The sequence below is a fragment of the Myotis nattereri genome, assembly GCF_964212035.1.
Source record: "Myotis nattereri genome assembly, chromosome: 3".
Taxonomy (NCBI): domain Eukaryota; kingdom Metazoa; phylum Chordata; class Mammalia; order Chiroptera; family Vespertilionidae; genus Myotis; species Myotis nattereri.
In genome coordinates, this window is record NC_138077.1 from 174509638 (window position 1) to 174528288 (window position 18651).

General features: G+C 39.3%; 1 protein-coding gene across 2 annotated transcripts in view; it reads right to left on the bottom strand.

The window, feature by feature from the left end:
* The window catches only part of HOOK1 (hook microtubule tethering protein 1), a 58395-nt gene extending 39893 nt beyond the window's left edge, over positions 1-18502 (bottom strand). The window contains exons 1-5 of one of the 2 annotated variants that reach the window (XM_081087465.1): positions 18258-18502; positions 13828-13913; positions 8509-8581; positions 3388-3438; positions 2096-2228 (exon numbers count right to left, since the gene is read on the bottom strand). In XM_081087465.1, the coding sequence (XP_080943591.1) occupies positions 2096-2228; positions 3388-3438; positions 8509-8581; positions 13828-13913; positions 18258-18320 (406 nt within the window). In that variant the 5' untranslated portion in view covers positions 18321-18502. The remainder of the gene's footprint in view (positions 1-2095; positions 2229-3387; positions 3439-8508; positions 8582-13827; positions 13914-18257) is intronic. The other variant, XM_081087466.1, reaches the window with a different exon arrangement.
* Between the last annotated feature and the right edge of the window lie 149 nt (positions 18503-18651).

The window sequence follows — 18651 nt, forward strand, 5'->3', positions numbered from 1 at the left end:
TTATGTTTATTATTATTTATTTACCACAAGTAAAGGTCAGGAACTGTTATCTTCCTTTTAAATTTTTTTTACTGTTTCACTTCATTACTGCTGTGTATGTGCTCCAGCTGAGTGATGTAGCTGCTTATGTAGGTGGATTCCAACTTATGGCGAAAATCATGTTTCGTCACGTGGTAGTAACGGATCTCCAACATAACCTGAGGACCTACTGTAACTAGAGGCCTGGGGCACAAGATTTGTGCACTCAGGGACATCCCTCAGCCCGGCCTGCACCTTCTCGCAGTCCAGGAGCCCTCAGGGGATGTCCAACTGATGGTTTAGGCCCACTCCAGACATAGTTAGTGCTGCCACAGAGGCAGGAAAGGCTTCCACCGCTGCGCTCGCCAGCCCTGAGCCTGGCTTCTGGCTGAGCGGCGCTCTCCCTGTGGGAGTGCACTGACCACCTGGGGGGCAGCTCCTGCATTGTTTGCCCCCTGGTGGTCAGTGTGCATCACAGCAACAGGTCATTCTGCCGTTCGCTCAATTTGCATATTAGACTTTTATTACATAGGATTAATGTCAAGTTTTTTTTATTTTTCTCCCCCCTGAATTTGCTTTATTGAACTTATCCTATCTCATATGCTCACTTCTTTCATTAGATAACATGGAATGTGTTTTCTAAGGTCCTGGCTTAAAATACTTTACAAACTTAGCCAGCCTGGTATGGCTCAGTGGTTGAGCATTAACCCATGAATCAGGAGGTCACCAGTTGGGTTCCCAGTCAGGGTACATGCCCGGGGTTGTGAGCTCAATCCCCAGTAGGGGGTGTGCAGGAGGCAACTGATCGATGTTTCTCTCTCATCGAAGTTTCTATCTATCCCTCTATAAAAATCAATAAAAACATATTTTAAAAATATTTTACAACTTAAGTATCCAACATTTTGTTTTAAAGGTAATGTACTAAAGCTAAGTTTGGCTGGCTCATGCAAAAAACACCAGCATCAAAAATCTTACCACTTAGATCAATGCAAGTCCTTCAGCCAGGTAGATCCTGGTTTGTTCAGTTCATCATTTTATTCACTATATTCAACCAAAATGCTTTTCTTCTACTCAGTAGAACATGGATCACTGTGTTTGTTTTTATCAATATAATATACCAATTCCATTTATATCATTAGACTACTTATTAGGAGGATTCACTGGACAGGCATTCTTCTGAAGAGCAGAATATCATCTAAAGAAGCCTGAATTATAATTTAACACCTGCATATTTATTTATAAAACTAGAGGCCTGGTACACAAAATTCATGCATGGGGGCGGGGGTCCCTCAGCCCGGCCTGCACCCTCTCCAATCCGACTGCTGGGCATCCCTCTCACAATCCAGGACTGCTGGCTTCTAACCGCTTACCTGCCTGCCTGACTGATCGCCCCTAATCACTCTGCCTGCCTGTCTGATCACCCCTAACCACTCTGCTTGCCTGCCTGGTCACCCCTAACTGCCTCTGCCTGCCTGATGCCCCAAACTGCTCCCCTGCCGGCCTGATCGCCCCCTAACTTTCCCCCTGCTGGCCTCATCACCCCCTAACTGCTCCCCTGCCAGCCTGATTGCCCCCAACTGCTCCCCTGCTGGCCTGATCGCCTCTAACCATCTCTGCCTCAGCCTCCACCACCGCAGCTTTGTCCACAAGGTCGTCCAAAATGACATCTGGAAGGTCATTTGGCTGTCTGGTCTAATCAGCATATTACACTTTTATTAGTACAGATTCTGAATCAACCTAAGGTTTTATTATCTTACAAGTGAAAGAGATACTGTATCAAATGAATAAGTACAATATTTACTGATTATCCTCTAAGTCTTAAGCAATGAACATATTAAACTAATTAAATTAAAATACATTATATATAGCCACTGAATATGAATCTCAGAATCCAGGTATAATTATGATACTCAAGATTTGTAACTTTTTAGTGGCAGAGCTGTGCTAGAATTCCTATTTTCTGGCTTACATCTCAGGGTGCTGTCAACCAGTAACAGGACATTTTAGTGCTATTTTCTATAGAAATGTAGGTTGTTTATAGAAAGTACATATTCTCAAATGACAGAAATTCACTTACCTTGCTTCTTTTCACAGTTGACCGCACAACCTAAAATAAGCTGCAGTAACCTCCCAAGCTCCACAGAATCTGAACTTTCAGTTATTCGGTTTAAATCAGGAATAAGTTCTTCAGAAATCTGTTGCCCCAAAAACTGTGGTATTGAAACAATAAATTAAATCATTCATTTATGTAGGCTACAAAAAATTTACTTCATTTAATTATTACTAGAAAAATTATAAATAGGTTCCTAAAATGACTCAGATAAATTAACAAATGATACACCCAAAATACTGACTAAAGCCAGTTAGTAAAGTTCAAGCCACCTCCCAAAATTTTGAGTAACAAACCAAAAGCAACTAAAATGCTTTTGTACAAAATATCCTTCGATCTCACTATAAAAAAGGGATTATTTAAGAAGCCCCTGGCCTGATCTATCTTGACAATACTTAGGCCTTTTCATTTAAAAAAAAAAAAAGATTTATGTTATGCCAAAGAATATTCATGATATTTTGATATATAATCAGTTAAGAGAATCACAAAATAAATCATCACACATAAACAACAAATCTAATGAATTAATCTTTCCTGACCTGATCTTTCTTTTTCAGCTAATTAAGAGTTTTTGTGGCATTAGAAAAAGCTTCAAAATGAGTTTTAGGCATAAATAAATTGAAAAATTTCAGTCTTAAAATTATTTGGAAGAAATAACAAGCTAAACTGGGACAACTTTAAAAAATAGAAACATAATTTTGTAATGGCAATTGCTGCCATTTCCAAACATTAAGCAATAAACCTTGTTATATCAAATAATCCTAGCAGTGAACTTATGATGCTGAATAAGAAAAAAAATACTTAAATGTACTAGCTAATGTGTTTAATACTACTTTTACTTTGCATTTCCCCCCAATTCATTTGCACAAGCATAATTTCATAGTATATTTGTGCTATTGTTTGCATTGCAAATAGCTATCAAAGCAATGTTTTAAATATGAAATAATTGCAATTTCATTATAAGGTCTACTTTACAGCATTGCATAAAATCAAATCATTTGGAGGCAATTCTATTTCAAAATATAATCAATTTAAACAGTATCAATATAGAAGCAACATTATTTCCCAAATCAATATATTAAGTTTAAGCCTGTTTATGTTCACATAATTTAAATGTTCTAAAAATGGCAAAAAGATATATATTCATTATAAATTATTTTCCAGTAATATGTTATAAATGAAAAGCCAAGTCATTTTTCAGTGTCATATAATTATCACATAGCATTTTGTAGTTAAACAAAGTCAGATGTTTCTCATACCTCGCTGTAATAACTCATAATTCCTTGAAGTACCTTCTTTAAATTACTAGCCTAATGGGGGGGAAAAAATAACAAATTTCACAATTTCATAATGAAAGAAAATGTATGCCAAGGTGAAAGACAACAGAAACTGCCCCCTGATAAAAATAAAAAATATACTATATGTTACAGTTCTACAAATATTAAGTACATGATAATTTTTAAACACTGAAGTGTTAATCAGTTTGAGTGAAAGAAAATAATGTCTGCATGCTTACAAAGTTTAACCAGGGTGATTCTATTTAAAATGAGACAGAATGAAGTTAAGTACCAACTTTAAAGATTTAGCACGTCCATGCTCAGTCATGAGAGAGTAATAGGTCTAGACTTAATTTTCCTGACACAAACAACTAGAAAACAGGAGAAGATACAAGAGTCAATTGTTTTCAAGCTGTAGCCAACAAGTAATATAGAACTATAATTTCTGAGATAAGGAAAACAAAAAAAGATAACCCCTACACTATCCAAGATTTCTTTCTAGAGGCAATCTTCACACGATAGCATAGGGCCTGATGTTCTTGTTGAGTTGAAGAGAGAGACATCAGATGTTCATGAAGATCACAGTATTTAGAATTTGCAGGGCAGACAAATGAAAAATTGAGAGCTATAGAGAAAAAGAACTCCAGAAATATGCATTAATGGTTCCTTTGACGCTATGACTGAATATTAATTTGCATGTGCACGGGTAAAACTCAATGAGATTTAACACAATTTCCAAGGAAAGAACAATCCTGGGAACTATAATCTGAACAATTCTCAATGATTATACAAGCCAGAAACTGAAGAAATTCCCACCAGCCAGGGTGAAGAGACTATGCTGTATAGACAAGCATTCACTAATAACTCCCAAAGACCACAACTCAGTAGTAGGTCTAACCTAGCCCTAGAACAGCGGTGGAGAATGTCTGGCTTGCAGAATCATTTGGTCTGGCCCTGCCACGGCATTAGGAGTGAGTTAATTAAATGTTTGACCAAATATAGCAGGCTAATTTTTAAGCTGATAATTTTGTATGGCCCGAGAATTATGTTATAAACTAGAGGCCCGGTGCACAAAAATTTGTGCACTCAGGGGAGAGGGGGGGTCCCTCAGCCCGGCCTGTGCCCTCTCGCAGTCTGGGACCCCTCGGGAGATAACGACCTGCTGGCTTGGGCCTGCTCCCAGTGGCAGAGGGCAGGCCCAATCCCTAGGTGCAGCCCCTGGTCGGGCTCAGAGCAGGGCCGATTGGGGAGTTGGGGCGCCGCCCCCGGTCATGCACAGAGCAGGGCGATCTGGAGGTTGTGATGCCACCCTCAGTCACGCTCAGGGTAGGGCCGATTGGGGGGTTGGGGCACCATCCCGTCATACTCAAGGCAGGGTCGATGGGGAGGTTGCGGCGCCACCCCGTCATGCACAGAGCAGGGCCAATAAGGGGGTTGGAGCACTGCCCCCTGTCACTCACAGAGCAGGGCCCATCAGGGGGGTTGGGGCTCTGTACCCTGTCACGCACAGAGCAGGGCCAATCAGGGGGTTGGGGTGCTGCCCTCTATCATCCACAGAGCAAGGTCAATCGGGGGGTTGGGGCTCCGCCACTCTCACATTCAGGGAAGGGCCGATGGGGAGGTTAGGGCTCTACCCCGTCACACTCAGAGCAGGGCCCATGGGGGGGGGGGGGGGACACCGCACCCTGTCACACACAGAGCAGGGCCGATCAGGGGGTTGGGGTGCCACACCCTGTCACACACAGAGCCGCAGGGTGATCAGGGGGTTGGGAAGCTCCCCCCTATCAGGCACAGAGCAGGGCTGATCAGGGGGTTTGGGCGCCTTCCCCTGCCACGAACAGAGCAGGGTGGATAGGGAGGTTGTGGCCCCGCCCCCTGTCACACACAGAGCCACAGGGCGATCAGGGGGTTTGGGCGCTGCCCCCTGTCACGCTGCTCCCGGTGCCGGGAGGCCTCTCGGCTCCACTGATCCCAGTGCTGGGAGGCATATTACCCTTTTACTATATAGGGTAGAGGCCTGGTGCACGGGTGGGGGCCGGCTGGTTTGCCCTGAAGGGTGTCATGGATTAGGGTGGGGGTCCCCACTGGGGTGCCTGGCCAGTCTGGGTGAGGGGCTGAGGGCTGTTTTCAGGATGGGGGTGACTGAAGCTCCCAACTGCTCCTTTTTTTCTTTTTTTTTTTTTTATTCTGGGCCAGCTTTAGCTTTGAGGCTTGGCTCCAGCTCTTAGGCCTCCGCTGCTGAAAGTAGGTTTCTGGCCTTTGCTTACAATGTTGCGATCCTGCTAACTGAAGCCCGGCGGACTAAAGCAGGTTTCTGGGGTTTTGTTTAGCTTCTATATTTGTTACATAGTTGCTTAGAGTTGCAGCTCAGAGGCCGGCAGCAGCAGGCAGGGAACACTGGAGTCCTCCGTCACTGAAGCAAGCAAGCCTCATGTTAGTTTCAAGCTGCCTGGCTGCCGGCCGCCATCTTGGCTGGCAGTTAATTTGCATATTGCCCTGATTAGCCAATGGGAAGGGTAGCGGTCGTACGCTAATTACCATGTTTCTCTTTTATTAGATAGGATATCCAAATGGCCCTTGGAAGAAAAATGATTCCCCAGCCCTAACGAAAGAATCTGCTTTCCACACCGCAAAACCTTTAAAAGATGACCCAGTGATCCCACTTCTAGGAATTTATCTGAAGAAACCTGAAGCACCAATTAGAAAGAATGTATGCACCCCTATGTTCATAGCAACATAATTTACAATAGCTAAGATCTGGAAACAGCCCAAGTGCCCATCATAAGACGAGTGGATAAAAAAGCTGTGGTACATTTATACCATGGAATACTATGCAGCAGTAAAAATGAAGAATCTCTTATCCTTGAGATAGCATGGAGGGACCTGGAGAGTATCATGCTAAGTGAAATAAGTCAGTCAGAGAAAGACAAGTATCACATGATCGCACTCATACGTGGAATCAAATGAACAAAATAAACTGATGAACAAGTGGATTCAGAGACTTGAAGCATGGAACTGAGTGTGGAATCTCAGAGGAAAGGCAGAGGGATGGGGGGGCAGGGAGGTAATCAACCAAAGACCATGTATGCATATATGCATAACTCATGGACACAGACAATAGGGTGCTGAAGGCCTGGGGAGGGAGCGGGTTGGAGGGGGTTAATAGGGGGAAAAGGGGGACATATGTAATTCTTTCAACGATAAAGAATTATTTTTTTAAGAAAAAGGATCAAACCAATTCACAAGTATCTTAACTGCCTGCAAGAACAAAGTCCAACACACTATAAAATACAAAAAAAACCTCAACACTAAACAATAATGCTCAAACTATCTAGCATTCAATAAAAAATTACTACACATGTGAAAAAGCAAGAAAATGTGTACTATAACGAGGACAAAACTCAAGTCAATGAAATAGGTCCAGAAATGAGAAATGAAAGAAGTAGAAGATAATGTTATAACTGCTAGTTTAAAAATGTTCAAGGATTTCAATAAAAACAGGGATATAAGGAGACATATGTACTACTATTTGTAATACTTTAAACAATAAAATTTAAAAATAAAAATAAAACAAAACAGGAATATAAGAAATGCAAAGTTTGTTGTTGTTTTATTAAAGAACCAAATAAAGAGTTGTTCACTGGATAAAAAAGCAAGACCCAACAATTAGGTGTCTCCATGAAACACTTCTAATATAAAAACTTAGAGATTAAAAGAACAGAAAAAAAAAACCACTAAAGCAAAACATAATCATAAAAATGAAGCTGCTACATTAGTACCAGACAAATTAGACTTCAGAACAAGGAATATTATAAGGGATAAAAGAAAGATATTTCATAATGATAAGTATATTCATTCATATTTTAGGACATAAAATTAATGTATATAAACCTAATAATAGAGATTAAATTATGAGATTTAGAAATTAACAGAATTTAAAGGAAAAACTGACAAATCCACAATCATCATTAGAAATTAAAGGAGTCCTTCTACCTTGATAAAATAATCAGATAAGAAATCAATAAAGATATAAAAGATACAAACAGTATTATCAATAAACTTGACATAAATTGTAGAACTGCAGAATACATATTATTTTCAAGTATATATGGAATATTCGCCAAAGACAGATCAGATATTAGGCTATAAAATCAGTCCAGTAAATTTAAAGGAATTTCTTAATATCAAAATGGAATTAAATTAGCAATTAAGAAAATTTTTTAAAGCTATTTAAAAATTCTAATTTTTTAGAATTTAAAATATTACTTCTAATTAACCCATAGATCAAAGGAAAAAATCACAAGGAAAATTACCAAATATTTTGAAGTGACTGAAAATAAGAACACCGTATGTCAAAATGTGTGGGATGTGGCTAAGGCAATGCTTCATAAGGGGGGGGAAGAGGACAAAGGTCCAAAACTGATGATATAAGCTTCCACCTTAAGAAGCAAGAAAAAGAAGTGAATACGTAAGTAGAAGAAAGGAAATTTAAAAAAAAAAAGAGAAAAATCAATAAAACAAAACATAAGCTAGTTGTTTGGAAAAAACAACAATAAAATTCAAAAAGATTGATTGAACCAGACTTATCAAGACAAAAATACAAAACACATAAATTACAATATCAGGAAAGAAAGAGGAAAAAAAAACAACTCAAACATCCATCAATAAGTGAATGTGGTATAGTAATGTAACGAAATAACACTTAGCAAATCTACTGTTAATACAGTCAACATGAATGAGTCTCAAAAACATTATACTGAGTAAAAAATGCTAGAGACAAAGAGTACAAAATGTTTGATTCCACTCATATGGAACTCTAGAAATGAAACCTTTAGGGACAGAAAGCAGATCTGTGGCCAACTGGGGCCAAGGTAAGAATAAGAATTAATTGGGAAGGGGCATAAGCACATATTTTTGATTAATAAAAATTTCCTAACTCTAACTATGATGATAGTTATATAGGAAACATACATGTGTCAAAGCTCAAACTGCATACAATAAGTGCAACCTTAAGTTAATTTAAAAAAAAAATTTAGTTGAGCTTAGTACTAATTTTAGAACCAATTCTTGGATCAAGTGGGTTCTTCAATTCATTCTGCATACCTTTATCCTCCAGTTGTCGGCAATATCCTCCTTAATTCGGCTTAACCAAGATTCACTGAACCAAGCTGCATCACTGAAACAAAAATACAAATGCTAAACATGTAAAATACCAAATTTAGTCAACAGAAAAAGTTACTTCATATTTTAAAGCCTGTCCTTAATAAGAATAATACATATTATTTAGAAGATCCTCTAAATTTTTTGTTATTCCTAATGACTTATTTTAGAATTTGTCATAATAAACTACTTAAGTGATTAACAACTTCAATTTAAGAAACATTTACTAAATATGTCAACAGGTAACCTGAAAGTAGGAAGATGTGAAAGTCCCTATCCTACAGGAGAAAAAAAAAAGAGAAAACTAATTTTTCATGTCTACTATGTCTCAAGCACTGTGCTTAATGTTTTTCCATATTATTTCATATAAATGTCACATTAATTTGGGCAAACTATTTTTTTTCAATCTTACTCTTCAGAGAACTGAGGATGAGAGAAACTAAATAATTTGTCCCAAGTGAAATTAGTATCTGGCAAAACCCCAAATAAATTTCACTGTAACTGAGTAGAATGAGTATAATGAGAAATCTACAAGGACAAATTTAGTATTAAACTAAGTACTATTGATATTGAAGGTCAACACACCAAAAAACCCTGCTATATCAATATGTATGTATTAAATAAGGTCTAGAACAGTGGTTCTCAACCTGTGGGTAGCAACCCCTTTGGGGGTCGAAAGACCCTTTCACAGGGGTCGCCTAAGACCATTGGAAAACACATATATAATTACATATTGTTTTTGTGATGAATCACTATGCTTTTATTATGTTCAATTTGTAACAACGAAATTGGGGGTCACCACAACATGGGGAACTGTATTAAAGGGTCGCAGCATTAGGAAGGTTGAGAACCACTGGTCTAGAAGAATGACATTTAACTATAAATAATGGACTATATTAATATATTACATTTAAAACAAATATTTGGATACTTGCTCTGAGTAAGGTATTGAGCAAGGTTAATTTGAAGATAAATAATTTACTATTCTGACTCTTAGAGAAATAATTATTAAAGGGAAAAATAGAAAGCAAAAATAACTATACTCAAAGGAGAATGAGATAAATGCTTTAAGAGTTAAGCCAACAGGACAAAATCAGAATATAGTGCTAGAAGAGGTCTTAAAGGTCCCATCAAAATCTTGACTTTACAGATAAGCAACTAAAGTGAGGAAAGAAATCAAAGTATTATTTTTCATGGCAGTATCTTGAATTTAAAATGCAAAGCTGAAATTAGAACACAGTGATTAGCTTTTCAGAAACTGTCTGCCTCAGATGTTCTAATACAGAAGATCTCAATTCTGACAGGAGTAACCAAAAATGGCTTCACCACTTTAAATTCTTTTATTTTGAATTTTAACTGTTTTCTTTTTTGTTAATCCTCACCTGAGGAGGATTTTTTTTCCTGATTTTTAGAGTGGAAGGGATTAAGATGTTGGCAAGGTAGGTTTCATTCTGAAGTCTGTTCTCTTGGCTTGTAGGCAGCTGCCATCTTGCTATGTGTGCTCACATGATCTCTTCTTTGTATGTTTGCAGGGAGTGACCTTTCTGATTTCTCTTTTTATAAGTCTAATCCTAGCAGATCAGGGCCCCCACACTTACCATCTGATTAACATTAATGACTTCCTTAGAGGTCCTATCTCCAATACAGATACACAATGAAGCCTTACACAGTTAAGTCTTCAGCATATGAATTTTGAAAGGGCACAAATATTCAGTCCCTGAGAAATACTTGCTGACGTGTCCATAAATATATACTAGGTGTATCGGTTAATAATGCGGATATTATAATCAAAGAAAACCCGATAATTTCAAGAGAAACATCAAAAGTGCTTTATTCAAAGTAATGTCCATCACTAGCTACACATTCCCTCCATCTTTCAGCTAATTTGTGGATACCGTCCCAATAGAACTTTTCTTGTTTTGAGGCAACCATTCAGGGACCCAATTTTTCACTTCTTCCTGTTTTAAAGTGCTCTCAGAAAGTGCATGTGCCATCAATGGGAACAAGTGGTAATCTGAAGGAACAAGGTCTGGTGAATACAGCGGGTGAGTAACATTTCCCAGGCAAGATCTTTTAATGTGTCTTTAACTGGTTTTGAAGTCTGATGGTGCGTCATCATGAAGCAAAATTAATTTGCCATGTCTTCTGGCACATTTTGGTCATTTCACTAACAAAGCGTGGTTCAAATTGATTATTTGTTGTCAGTAGCAATCAGCATTAAGGTTTCACCTGGTTTTAGAAGCTCCTAATACACCACACCTTCCTGATCCCACCAAACGCAGAGCATTGTTTTTTTCCGAAGCGATTTGGCCTTGCAGTTGATGTGATGGTTGACCTGGATCAACCCATGATTCTGTGCATTTGGGATTCTCAAAATAAATCCACTTTTCATCGCCAGTCACAATTCGATGCAAAAAAGACTTTCTTTTGTGCCGCTGAAGCATTTTATTGATGGCTTTTTGGTTTTCCACTTGTCTTTCGTTCACTTGAGATGGCACCCATTTTTCTTCCTTTTAAAATCTTTCCCATTGCTTGCAAACGATCGGGAATTGTTTGCTGAGCAATGTTTAATCTTTCTGCAAGTTGTTTTTGAGTTTGACACCCATCTTCAACCAATAATGTTTGTAATTGTGGGTCTTCAAACTTTTTTGGTTGACCTGGATGTTCTTTGTCTTTCACATCGAAATCGTCACTTTTAAAGCATTTAAACCGGCGTTCACCAGTATCTTGAGATGGAGCATGTTCATCATAAGCTTCCCGAAGTATTCAGCAGCACTTTTCTTCAAAATAAAGTAATGAATTAAAACTTTCCGCAAATGTTCTTTTTTGGCACAAAATTCAACATTTTTAAGTGTAAAAAATATCTATGCTAACACCTTCAGAAAATTTGACATATGAAGTTTTGAAGCTTGTTGTCAATACAACAAAATAGAATACATATCAAATTGCATATATATCAACATATGTGTAACTCCATCTATTGAAAAAAAATCCGAATTATTAACCAGTACAACTAGTATTTCCTGCTTCTTTCTTATAGACAAATTCATTCTTCTCATACAATTAAAATGACAGTCAATCTTTGGCATTATTAAACTTGATATCTAACCTCAGAACTCTCTGGACATTTATCCTCCTTTTACTTTTTGCACTGCCACATCTACATGCCTTTATACTCTTGGCCCTAGCAGTTAGCTCCTTTTCTCATATTTCCCAGAACTTCTGTGAAAATCAAGGAGCACCATGTAAGAAAGGGATATGAGACTAAAAAAGCAAAATATGATCCAACTGTCTTCAAATAAAATTAGGTGAGAATCAGTACACAATAATTTTTAACTCCACCTATGGTATTTGTCTTCTGACAATTTTACCAACTAAACTCAGGTAGTAATTAATGCCTACTGATTACTATATATCACAATTATATTGCTTCAATGAACTGACACTCCTCTGCTTGAATAATCAAAAGGCCTTCTGTGCTGAACACATCAAGTTGTGATCTGTAATTTGGACATGTACACCTAGCCTTTCATTTAGTCATCTATCAGGAGGGGATCAAGATACTAGATTTCAATGATTATAGCTGACTCGGAGCACTGGCTTTAGAGTCAGGTCAAACTGATGGTATTTTGTTATGGCAACCTCAGAAAACTAATATCGTTGTGGTTACAGTTTTCCTACATACATTTAAAACAGAGAGATACATAGTATGTAGTCAAACTAAACATAATTAAGGAACTATAGAACCCTAGCAATAATCCCATGACTCCCACGTCTAAGTTATATAGTTTAGGCATTGATTTTTAAGATTTCATTATATGGAAGCTGACCCTATGTTAAACATGAGATACAGTTCTAGAGGACAGGAGATCACAGAGTCATTGTACCATATCATGGTCAAAATGGGTCTCTTCTATTGTGGCTTGGTATAAAGTTACTAAAAGCACCACGATATATTTAAATGATACCTTCGGCTAGCGCTGCTGGAGTGAGTGAACACACATCAGCCTTACATCCATACCAACCACAATGTAGCTGTATCTACACCAATACCTACAATATACTGCAATGAAAAAAAGGCCAGGTGTATATCCTTATGACAAAAAAAAATAATGATGACATCCCCAAATTATCAAGAAAGAATCATACTCAGAATGCTTGGTTCTGGCTAATTAAATCACTTGAAACCAATCAGGGTATGAATAAACAAAACATTTAAGAAACAAATTTAAAAAAGGGAATAAGAAATATTTCAGAATGACAGCCTCCCAAAAAAGTTAACATGTTAAGCTTTTCTCTTAAAATGTTAATCTTGAGTTAACTATGTGTCTATTTAAATTAGACCATTTTTAATATTCCAAGGAATGAGAATTTTTATATTGTTTTAAGTTGTTTTTCTAAGAGTGGTAAAGAATTTTTGCTAAACCATCTATGGGGGTTTTCAATCACAACAAACCTTTATAAAATATTAGCAACTATTCAATAGAAAATCTCCGACCATAAAATAAGATAGCAGAGATAGGATTCTGGTCTCATTGAAGATACATTATCATGAAAGTAAGCTTATACAAAATCAATGACTATTAATTAATAAATTATGACTACAGAATTGCCCATGTTTTTTCTACTAAGTGCATACCTCATATTGTAGATGTCATAACCCTAATTCTTATATAATGTTTGGCAAAAATCAGGAAATAATGGGGTTAAGAACTTTTGACATTATGTATGTAAATAAAATGGGCCTAACCCAAAGAGAACTGCTTTATTAGCTTAGGTTTCCTAGGATTTGTAACTTTAAATTTCATTTATACAACATTTCATTATTGGTGGATTCATACATTTACTCTTAGTTTAAATATAGGTTTAAAAAGTTAATATTTTTTCTAAATCCAGTATTTTGTTTGCATTGATAACTTCAAATGACAAGAGTATAACCAAAGGAAACATTTTAAGCAATTATACCATTAATTTAACCTGTTCCTTTCAGTTACTATAGGTTGTGAAAGTGATCAGAACAAGTTTAAAATTAACATCTCTGGAACAGAAATCCTGATTGCCCATTTAAAATTAAGACATATCTTTATTAACAAAGATTAATCAGGTGATATACCTTTTTGTTCCGTAGATGCAAGAATGCTTTGATACCATATGTGTGTCATCACTGAATAAAGTTTCAATAACCTTTAAAATACAGTTTAAGTTTTCTTCCTTGGTATTGGGTTTACAATTCTTTCAGGAAGAACTGGGACCACTACTTACATTTGATGAAGAACTTGTGCCATGGCAACTCCATTAGTCAGCTGTTTTACATCCTGACAAGGTGCAGGGGTATTGAATGTCTGCAGCTAAAAGGACATAAAGCAAATGACTTTACTGCCTCTTTACACCTACAAGGTAGCATTACCAACCTCCCCTCAAACACACACACACACACACACACACACACACACACATATATACATATAAACATATATATGAAAATTAGAGAGAAAAATAGCTAATTGACCTGTTTTGTTTAAATTAAGACCCTGCCAAACAAGTAAAACTATACTAATAAGTTTTTGTGACTGTGTAATATTTTTATAAAAATGAATACTTAACATTTCATAAATCATAAAAATATACCTAAGTCAAATATACTGATGTCATGCATGAAGTACTTCTGACTTTCTGGAAGCCAAGCATGGAACTCCTACATATAGTATGTGTTTTGTCTATTTTGGGGAGAATAACATCAGAAAAAGAACTTCAAGATAACCTAACATTTGCAAGTGAAAATTTCAGTCATATCATTTGATAGGAAAACAAAGGCTAGAAATGTCAAGTCTAAAACTACTACTTAGGTTATTGATGAGCTCTAAAATAAGGCAGGACTTCCGCCTGCTATCCAAAATTAGCCTTAGGGCATGAACAGACCAAAGCCCACCTACCATGTCAAGTTCTTTCTATCTAATTTGGCTTTAGATATTACAACTTTTCAAAGCTCTATTTGTTAAACATTCATGTACATATTAAAAAGAGAAGTTAAAATGGTGGCATCATTTTCTAAAAAGCAAACACAAGATAGAAAAATTTTTAAAAAGCATATTAGTCCTGGCCAGTGTGGCTCAGTTGGTTGGGGAGTCTTCCAGTATACTAAAAGGTTGTCACGTTGCTGATTCAATTCCTGGTCAGGACATATACCTAATTTGTGGATTCAACCCCAGGTTGGGGCACGTACGGAAGGCAACAAATCAATGTTCTTTCTCACCTTCTCTCTCTCTCTCTCTCTCTCTCTCTCTCTCTCTCTCTCTCTCTCTCATATCCACTCTCTCTAGAATCAATAAGCATGCCCTCCAGTGAGGATTTTTAAAAAGCAAATTATAACAGAGCAAAAATGGATCATCTACTTTCTAGAAATCTAATCTCAACCCATAATGATCTTTAACTCAATATACTATGATTCTTTTTTCTCACATATATTCATCTCCTTTAGTTTACCACTTACATTAATCCAATAAAATTCTCTCTCACCATAATTCACCTTTAGTGGTTGTGTATATTTTGAGATTCTATAAATCTGTCTCCCTTATCCTAATGCAACATGGAAGAATGACATAGACTAACTCTAGCCACAGTTACTTTCAAAGTACACAAAGATACTTTACTGAGCTTCTACCCTATGTGGGACACTGTAGTACAGGACAGATTTACCAAGGAAAATTATCAGTTTTCTACCCTAAAGTAGCCTCAATCAAGAGACACGGAGAGGAAAAAAACACAAAACTCATTTCTAGCAAATGTGATCTGTAGTCCAGTGATTGTAGTATGCACAAAGTGTTCTGAAATATACCAGTCAACTACTCTAATTAGGTCTTGTATTTAAGAAAGACTATTTAGAGATGGTTCCTAGATGGAAAGTCTTGAGTAAAGAAAGGGTCAGGGGAAGGAAAACTTCAGGAAATAGGGACATAATAAAAGCACAAGTATAGGAAAAGAGATGGTATTTTCAGGCAACATGCAGTTCAGAATTACTGGAATTCTAGTGCAAATAGGGACGGGGAAGGGGTGAGGACAGTCATGGGTCAGGCCTCTGAAGAGCCATGACAAAAAGTTCGGCCTTATCCTTAATGGTGTCATCGATAAAATGAAAAAAGTAAGAACAGCTTCTACTTCACAAGATGGTTGTGAGAATTAAATGAACTGGTAAACACTGTACTTAGATTAGTGCCTGGCACATGGTATAAACTCAATAGCTGTTAGGACATTCGCTATGACTCAAGGTTTCTGGATGTGTGGGGTCTAAGAACAATAGATATCACAAGCTCCAGACATATAAAATCAGAAAATCCCCAAGTGATTCTTACGCACATCAGTTCTGTAGAAACAATGCTCTGGGTGATGAAAAGAGTGACATCTTTAGTATGTTTTAGAAAATGGAAGAGAGTATTGTAGTATGCACAAAATGGTTGATGAAATTGAGTAAGGAAGTGGAGGCCTTAGAGAAAACAAGCTTAAGGACAATGCGTTGAGGCGTCGATGAAAGTTCAAGAAGTTTAAAAAACTCAAGAAATGTGACCATAAAGGGAAGGGGCAATACAGGAAGTGGTGGCTCTTCGTTCTCTCCTGTTGAGATAGAGAAGATTGGAGCAAGTTTGCATGTGGAGAAGAAGGAGCCCATGGAGAGAGGAAGAAGTAATAAATACAGAAAGGGGATAAGAAAGAGCAAAGTTTTAGAAGCGGTGGAAAGGATGGAATGCAGAGCCAGAGCCAAAGATGAGGCCATTTTCCTGAGGGGGAGAAATGTTGGGGGCTCAAATAGGGTACTGATAAAGGTTTTCAAAGAGAAATGTGTGGCTATTCTTAATCATAAAGCTGGGCAGTGTTATGGGCACAAGTAGATTTGGCTGTAGCGGCATTTGTAGAGGTAACAGTCTGCACAGTAATTCCATTTTCTCCACAGTGTTTCAGCAGCCTGAGACTGGAGAAGCAAATGACCAATTACACTCTGCCATCTATGATTCCTCATCACTTGGTTTATAATGTTTGTACAGTTTTTAAGAAATGTTGCCTTCCATTGTAAAAACACACAGCTCTGCCAACCACTCCAATCAAAATAGAAAGTTCTTTCATTTTTCTTGATATTGGTCTTCCTCAATGCCTTATACAAAGTAGGGACTCAATAAATACTGGTTAAAAGAATGGACATAGTCGTTTAATACTTAAAAATATTGCAATACAATTCAAGAAAACCCTACACTTCACCACTTCATATTTAAGTCAATGGCATCATAAAGACTGCATTTACTACGCTAGTCGATGTTTAGCGCAACAGTGCAACAGATTAGGATACACTCTTTAATTAGCCACTTGTTTTAACAAAACACATCATTAGAAGTAAGGTTGCCCTGTCTATGACAGTCTTAAATACAGTACCCAAACCCCAATACTTACTGTAAGTGAAAATACACATGAACAGTTAGTTAGCTAATTGCTTTAACTCAGAAGCCCTGGATACTTGCATTCCACTTAAAAGCAAGCTAATTACCTCTAAAGTGCTCCAGTTGCCTTAAATTATGGTAATTTCCAATACACTTCACAAAGCGCCAGAAACCTTCCCTGATGTCTCATTCTTTTGAATTATGTGCATTAGGAGATCGCTTGGGAATGTCATCAACCAATTGCCGCTTCCCGATCCAGTCCGCTTACATTCCATTTTGCACACAGTACCTTACACAAAACTCAACAACTGGTTTGGGCATGGGCATCAATAACAACATCTTGTGGATCACCCAATTCCGACTTAAGAAACCACATCACTGCCAGCTCTCTGCCAGCTGAGCACCTCCAAAAGGTAAGACATCATTTTGAGGAAGGGATTAAATGGGGGCGGCTTCTGCCTGTCCAAACCCAACACAAATGAACAGAAACACTAAGCAGGGCTCAAGTACAAATAAAAATGCCAAGACTCTTCCTTTCAGGAAAATGGTTGGAGGGGTGGGGTGGGGGAGGGGGGGACAGCGAGAAACAGGGAATAGGAGCCCCAACATCTTTTTCTTCTCAGAAGAAATAGGCCTAAACATGTAAGTGGGTTCTGCAAAATCGGATGCCCAGGTGGCGCGGAGTAGCACTAATCCAGGAACTAAAACCACCTCTGGCCCCCTGTCCACACGGAGCAAGGGGGCTGGGGTGGAAGGGAGGTTTCCGAAGGGGGCCTGACTCCCAAGTGGCACAAAGGTCCCTGTGAGAAGGCCGCACAGCAGATGGAAGGTGAGCAGATGGAAAGTGAGCGGGGCTGTGACCCAGGAGTCCAGCACCTGGTCGCCAGGCAGGAGGAAGCAGGCCAGGGAAGAGCGGAGGGGCTGGGCGCCACAGCAGTGAGGGAGGAGCGGGATTGGGGGGTTAAGACCGGCCTCCTCCGTCCCGCCCCCCCCGAGTTCCCGTCCCCTCCCCCGCCCCCACGTACAAACGTATAAATGTGTATACACGTACACAGACGTACACACACACACACATACACACACCTGACCCGCGGCCCGCAGGTGGCACTCTCGCGGTCAAGGGCGCCAGGAGGTGCGGAGGGCGCCGCGCCGAGTCCTCGGTGCAGGTGGCCTGGCTGGCTCCCCAGGGAAAACGGGGAACCCCCCCCCCCTCTCCCGCGGGCCAACTCGCCGCGACCCCTCGAACCCCCGTGGCCCCCTCGTACTCACCCAGATGATGAGGCTGTCGCAAAGCTGCAGCTCGGCCTGCGGAAGCGGCTGCGTCTCCTCCATGGCCGCAGGTGATCCCGCCGCTGACCCGACACCTCCGCGCACTCCTGCCGGAGCCGGCGTCGACGACCTGCCCGCCTGCCCGCCGGGAAAGCTCAGTAGCCAGGCCCGACGCCCGCGCCGCTCACGCGCGAAGCTGGCGCTGCCGACGTCGCGGCGTCACCCCCTCCTCGCCCCCTGGCCCCGCCCCCTCCCCTGTCTGGCCCTGGCTGCGCGGCGCCGCACCTGAGCCCCGCCTCCCTCCACCCATCGCTCCCTCCCCGCCTCTCCCTCCCTCCGCCCGCCCCTCCTTCCCCTAGCACACCTCTCCCCGCCGCGCTGAGTGACCTGGGCG